The following is a 6,685-nucleotide window of genomic DNA, read 5'->3' as shown; positions in this document are numbered from 1 at the left end:
AACACAAATGTTCATGTTCATTCTGTTTAGTGGAGAGGGCCTTGAGACTACAACTTTGTAGCGGGCCCACGTTAGACCTGTTGGTAGAAAAACTGGTAACCGCTGACACAGTTGGAGAAAACGCAGCTTTAGCTGGCAATGCCCTCTATTTAATACACTCCCATTGTGAAATCTTTAGAAAGGGATAATTAAAATACAAGAGAAAATGTTTTGGGGACCAAACTGGAGTTTAGTAAATATGTGATCGTTTATAAAATAAATCAGAAGGAAAAACATATATTTAGTTAGAGATGATACGAGTTTTTCAGGTGTGAATCCATTCCGAGTTGCACTAGGTCTCCTGTCAAAATTAAGCTAAAAACACCAATAACACTACACACACAAAAGGAGATGGATGCTACACTAAACTAACGAGGCCCCTAGAAAACCTAAAGGGAAAAAAATCCAAAGCTTCCTGGTGACAAAAACGAAGAAACTGTCGTAGCTAGAGTAGTAGTCCAATAACTAAAGGCGAGAGTCAGCAGGAAAAGATGAGGCTACCTGACTACTGAGACCTTCTTGGCTCGTACCCGGGGCTTTAGTCCTACCCCCTAGTTTAGCTATTCTAGGCAGAAGCAAGGAACATCTAGGAAGCTTCTGAAGAGACTGATTCACAATTCAGATCGGTCTCGATGTCCAGTGCCCCTCTCCCCTCATCCCTTACCTAATCTCTTATGTTCCGAGGCTCAGTGTCTGGTTCCTTCTTGGGTCCTATTCTTCGTGGATTAATTTTTCTACTGCACGGACTTCTCTTTTTTGGGGGTCACATCCTCTCTATTCCTGCTTATCTCCTGAACTTCCATTTCCAATTATCTGCCTTAACTGCTACACCTGCCTAGGCAGTTTTAATCTTACCCTGCTCCCAGATCCAAAAATACTGTCTGCTTATACTTTGCTACTCTGAATTCCCGGATGTTGCATCTGACCATAGACCTGGAACCTATTTTGTGTATAACTTGGTCCTGATTAAAATCTGAACACAGTGCTTGTTCTATTTGGGTGGACCCTGAAGTCTTTATGCTTTCCTTGAGTCTGTTCAGCTTGAACACCCAATTTCTACTGGCCATGCCTCTTTCCAATGTAGAAATTCAACTTATCAATATCACCAGCCAATCTGTCTAGTCCAACCTTCGACTACTGGTGAAGGGGAAGAGAGTGATCAAATCACTGGAGCAAGAAATAATGTTTTCAGAACAATTTTAAGTCCAGCGCACTTGAAGGCTCAGGTAAAAAGCCAAATGAGTCAACATGTTAGTATTCTGACCCTTATTAATTCAAAAGGCACAGAGTGGTTTGTATGGGCTGGACGGCCCTTGAAAATGAGTGCATTTTACCTTGTGAGAGTCTTTCCCCATGGGGACTGATGAGCTGGGGCTTCTGGGCCACTGGATTCCAATACTGAGGTTTCCCTGGAAACACCCCTAGTCCGAGATAAGCAGGATAAAGCTCTGGGAACCACTCCAGGCCCAGGGAGCTGGGAAGGGTCTTCCTGTCGGCAACATCCATCTGACTGGTGAAGGGGCTTTTAGAAGTATGATGCTGGGCTGAATGTAAAGGCTGCTGGCACGCAGAGAGCACAGCTCGGGGCCAACGGCCAGATTCGGGCTCCAGAGAAGCCTGTTCCTCACTCTCCATCAATGCCCTCACATCGGGGACTTGATTATGATTGTGGGCTTCTGCTTTTTCTTCTTGAAGAAATTTTATAGCCAGAGAGGCAAGACTTTGATTACATGACTGTGCTACAGAAAGAAACTCATTGCGAACTGTCTCCCTCGGCGAGAACAAATTTAAATTGAGACCTTCGTCTTGGGATTTCTTCTCTGTGGCTGGAACATCAGCACTGAAGTTTTTTGTAGAGTCACTTCTCATGGAAGAGCATTCCTGAATTCTTGTCACAGATGCACTTTTTCCTGCATGGCCTTTGCTCCCGTACGTCTCTACTCCAAGGTTAAGCCCTTCTCCTTGGTTCTCCTTGACTTGGATTTTACCTAATGCACTAACTTTAAAACCTAAAATCTGTGATTCCCTGTCCTTTTCCTGATTCTCGGAGTCTCTAACATCAGCAGAGATTTCTAAGAGGCGATCTTTGCCTTTGGAATCTGTCTCATCGCTTGAACATGATGGTCTTACTCTTTTATCCCCATAAATGAGATTTATGGGAGAACTATGATAATCACCAATAGGCGCATCTAGTAATTTTACTAGAAGCTTCTGTCTCGAGGGATCGATTTTGTCCAATTTTAAATTAGCAGAAGTGGTTTGTATATCATTAGATAAGGCTGAAGGATACTTTCTATCTTGATTTGACAAAGGTTCCATTGGGCCGAGAGGTAAAGATGCTTTGGTTTCTGAAGGATTACTTCTACTTTCCCTTGATTTAGGCAAATCTGTGGCAAGCCCTTTTTTAGAAGCAGTGTTCTCTGATGCATAAAACTGAGCCTTACTGTCTCCCTGGGGAATAATCTCTGGTTCAGGATTTTCTAACATTTTGTGGGAGAGTTGAATTTGATTCTTGATGTCTTTGTTTGCCTTTGCATTACTTACTCTTTCCAAACCAACAGCTGGTAGTGGAAAGGACTCAGTTGTCTCTCCTGCTTTGCCCACTTTCGACTTCGTATTTCTTTTCTGATTCTTTGTCCCCAGCTCTCTCTCATTAGCTTTAACCAAGTCTTTGATTGAACTTTTCATTTTCTTAGCATGTGGGAGCACAGCCTGCTTGGAGTGACAAACATTTTGATCAGTAGGTATAGTTGGTCCTATCATCTTACAATGTGGCAAGTGGGATTTTAACCGTTTAAATGGTTTCTTACAATAAGGACATACTTCCATTCTGGATGAAATATCACTCTCTTATTCCTGAAAAAGGTAAATATGAGATTATGAGGAACGCATCGTTTGTACAGTAAATACCAATATTGTATTTGTCATACCTTTTAAAATTCAGTTGGAAGAATCCAGGTTAAAGATAATTTCTAAAAGTTTGTTGGATTCATTCTTTTTCTTACAGAGGTAGAAAACAGAAGACAGTGGGATTTTAAGATAAATATCCTTGGCTCCACTTACACTGGGGACTTTACATTAGCAAGTGTTCTAGGAATCAATTGTTACAAAGACTATCAAAGAGGCTTTTCAAAATCCCTGACTAGGAGGTGAGCAAGACCGAAAGACTTGCATCTAATGAATTAATGGTCAGTGGAAGAAAAGGTATCCAAATGCCAGAATCAAAGGTTTGCTATTTAAGGTTGTAGCAAGGCAACTGGCTATCACACAAGTATAAAGAAATTGTGAAAAACCCTAAACACATCATTCAGGGAAAAAATAGTGAAGAATGAAAATTCAGGCTAGGATTTGAAGGTGGTTGATTATAGTAGTCGTTTCCAAAGTGGTACATATGGAAGATTTACTGGGTGCAAGAAGAAATAGTTAGAATTTCCATTATCTACCCGTGAGAAATGAAGCTCTACTAACACCTAACATGTTAGTAATGGGCATATATATATGTGTGTATATGTACTGATAGTTTATAGTACAATGGATTATTGGTGGATTTGTTTGACACTTTCTGAAATTCATACTATGTAAAAACATTAACAAATATACCATGTATCATTTAAACTTCTTTATTATTTCCAGTTAGGAAAAGGAAATATTTCATTACAAAGCTCAATTGGAAATTATTTTTTTTACATTTCTTCTTTCTATAAAGTTCCCTGAACCACTAAATAGGTCAAAAGTGAGGCTCTGAAACCATTTACAAAGTCAATAGATATAATCCTGGCCAACCATTTATCAAAGCACCCAACCCACCTTATCCTACCTGAAGTCAGGCAAAACAAAATTGTTTTCTGTCAAGCGACTCTAATTATTCTTACTTTGGAGGTATCTCTTTGACAATTTAATGCAAGTTACGCACCGATTATTTACAAAAACACATACAACTGGAGCCAGTCCCTGAGCCTTAGGCTAAAAACTTTCTGAGACCTCTGTTAGACTTGTCTGCCTCTACAGTACTCCACCTTCACACTTAATCTTACTGGAAAGCTCTTTGTACCCTCACGTGGTAACGTCTTATCTTGAGTGCCTGCTTTCTTACCCGGGCTTCTCTGCAAGGATGCTAATTTTGCGGTCGTCTCTCCTGGATCTCCATGCTTCACGATCGCCGTTCCCGAGTTTGGCAGAATGAGACTAGATTTTAACGTCAGCCTGTGCAAGACAGTCAGAGAAGTAACTCGATAGTACTAAACCAAATAACTGGGTTATCAGCAGGGCAGTTCCCTTTTGGTGTTCCGGAAAGCGGAGAGTTAAGACTTCACCAGCGTCTTGGGCACAGGGCCCATCTCAAAAGTTACGCTAATCTTGGCCCTCACCTCCGGCGCTCTCCAGCGGACTTTTCCGCCCCTGGTCGGGTCGGCTCGCCTGCCCTCCTCCCCTCTCCCTTACTTTTCAGCAAGCTGTCTAGCTGCTGCCAGCGGCGTGGGCGGGGACCGCCGGGCAGCTCCTGGGTGCGAAGCCTGCTAACCCGCAGCCCCTGCTCCAGGAGCCGGAGGCGTTGGGACGCCTGACGGGACTCGTTCTGTGGCTGCGGGAAGCCCCCCATTTGGCCTGCCACCGATTGACACCTCTCCAGGCTCAGGACAGTCACCCCAGACCTAAGGCGGGGGCCATAGGAAAAGTCCTGCGAGTCGAGACTCCCCCATAACAACTTCCTCACCTTGCAAAATAAAAGTACAGGAAGCCCCCGAGACAAGCCCCCCAGAGCAGCTCATTAGCAGCTTCCTAACTCCCGATCCCAGGACCCGCAGTGGGCCGTCTACATCATTGCCTGATGCCTCTCATATATTTTTAGAAAATTTGTTACCTCACAGGCACTTATGTCATATACTTATGTCGTATTATTATGACGTAACTTAATTTCATTTAAACCTAGCTGGACGCTTACACTGTCTCCGCTAGGCTGAGAACAGGCGAAAGCCCCGGCCATCTCTAATGTGGTCCTCCTCTCCCTGGAGCTCTCAGTAGCTCCTCCCCCTCCGAGCCCGCCCCTTCCCGTGGGCGGGGTTACCGGTCGGCGCGGTCGGAGGAACGCCACTGCGCAGCCGCGAGAGGGCGGTACCACGGCGGCTGCGACATGGGGGGGCGCGGAGCAGACGCCGGAAGTAGCAGTGGTACGGGTCCCACCGAGGGGTACTCACCGCCGGCAGCGTCCACCCGAGCCGCGGTGAGAGCCAAGGCCCGAGGGGGTGGGCGTGGCGGCCACCGAAACACAACACCCACTGTTTTCTCTTCTCGCGGAGCGGCGCCGCGTCGCTCCCCTTCACCGGCTGCCATGAGCGAGCGCCTCCGGCCCAGGTGAGTCCGTAGGGACCCTACTTCCTTTCTAGCCCCTCGTCTGTCTTGGGAGATGGAGTCGAAGGGGCGCGCGAAGCGGGGTCCCAGCAAGCGTGGGCCCTGCGGGTCTTTATTTGGGCCCGGGAGAGAAGGGGAGAGGGAGGTGCGACTGTTCGGGTACCTGCTCCCGGAGCGTCCTGGAGGAGCGACTCCACCACGGTCCAGGTCTCCCCACCCCATCTTCCCCCCCTCATCTTTCCCTATTTGGATTGAAGTCTGGTCGGTCCCGGAAGAGAGACAGTGGCCCTAAAGCGTCCTAGCCCTAAATTTAGGAGGGCGGGGGGATGGGAGGAACGTCTGATCTTCGAGTGGGAGCCCTTAGGCCGTCTGTGAGGGGACTGGGCGGGGAGCTGCCGGCTCCCCAAGGTCAGAAAGAAGGATCGGGCTTAACCCTGCAGCCGGGATGGAATAGGTTAGACCGAAGAGTTTGTGCCCTGGACGGTTGTGAACACGGAAGGGCGGATGGCTAAAGTGACTTGCTGAGTCTCTCTCTGCCTGTAGCCTTTAGAACGGGCAGGATTCTAAACTGTTTGGGTGCGGAGCCGTTTGACTCCGAAGGCCGGAGGTAGGATTATATCGCGACGCTCTAGTTTTCCACAGAGCCTGGCCTCAGACCTGGGTTCGGGGTTTTATGCTTGTTTGAGGTGATGGACTGAGTAGAGTCCAGGCCAACCTGTGATTTCCGTCTTTCCTTCTTACTTACTGTGAGAAGGAGAAAGTTGAAAATTGGGTACCCAGAATCGGGAGGATCAGCTTTATTTTAAATTAGAAAAATTCCTCATCGTGGAGTTTGAAGTGAAAGCTAAAGATCAGCAAGTTCGACTTTCATTTTTCTGAGGAGGAAAAATTTAGAGAGCTCAACTGATTGCATTTTTCCAGGTTCACTGTGCTTTATTTCATAATAGTCTCAGTGACGTTTAAGTGAATAAAATAGGATTGCCTCGGCAGATTATCTGTATTTTCTTGTTGGTCCATGTTTTCATTGCTTCTGAATGTAAATGACAGTTTTTCCACGAGGACACTGCTCTGGAGGATAGTTAATTCATGGGATTAAGATTGTGGACAAACTTTCTGATGTCATTTGGTCCAGTAGTGAAAATCTAGAGTTCCTCTAACTTCAAGCATAGGATTATTGATTTGGGTCATGTTGTGAGTGAGGCGTAAAGCTTCCTTGTGTAGAAAATAAGAGTGGACTAAATTGGAAATTAGTGGCCCAGTTACCGACATGTTGTCAGAATTAGGAACAAGATCCTTAGGG

At 45.8% G+C, this 6,685-nt stretch overlaps 2 protein-coding genes across 7 annotated transcripts in view; one reads left to right on the top strand and one right to left on the bottom strand.

Moving 5' to 3' along the window:
- The window catches only part of CUNH17orf80 (chromosome unknown C17orf80 homolog), an 11,857-nt gene extending 6,805 nt beyond the window's left edge, over nt 1-5,052 (bottom strand). For 2 of the 4 annotated variants that reach the window (XM_011361877.2, XM_011361878.2), the window contains exons 1-3: nt 4,751-4,858; nt 4,133-4,242; nt 1,374-2,895 (exon numbers count right to left, since the gene is read on the bottom strand). In XM_011361877.2, the coding sequence (XP_011360179.1) occupies nt 1,374-2,868 (1,495 nt within the window). In that variant the 5' untranslated portion in view covers nt 2,869-2,895; nt 4,133-4,242; nt 4,751-4,858. Of the gene's footprint in view, nt 1-540; nt 2,896-4,132; nt 4,243-4,750; nt 4,859-4,978 lie in introns of those variants that run through there. The other 2 variants (XR_002780831.1, XM_023531644.1) reach the window with 2 other exon arrangements.
- Nucleotides 5,053-5,112: 60 nt separating this feature from the next.
- FAM104A (family with sequence similarity 104 member A) overlaps nt 5,113-6,685 on the top strand; it is a 16,839-nt gene continuing 15,266 nt past the window's right edge. For 2 of the 3 annotated variants that reach the window (XM_011361874.2, XM_011361873.2), the window contains exon 1: nt 5,133-5,388. In XM_011361874.2, coding sequence (XP_011360176.1) covers nt 5,168-5,388 — 221 coding nt within the window. In that variant the 5' untranslated portion in view covers nt 5,133-5,167. Of the gene's footprint in view, nt 5,389-6,685 lie in introns of all 3 variants that reach the window. The other variant, XM_011361876.2, reaches the window with a different exon arrangement.

Source organism: Pteropus vampyrus, unplaced genomic scaffold (genome assembly GCF_000151845.1).
Source record: "Pteropus vampyrus isolate Shadow unplaced genomic scaffold, Pvam_2.0 Scaffold72, whole genome shotgun sequence".
Classification (NCBI taxonomy): domain Eukaryota; kingdom Metazoa; phylum Chordata; class Mammalia; order Chiroptera; family Pteropodidae; genus Pteropus; species Pteropus vampyrus.
Note: the sequence above shows the minus strand (reverse complement) of the source record. Positions and strands in the feature narration are given on the sequence as shown.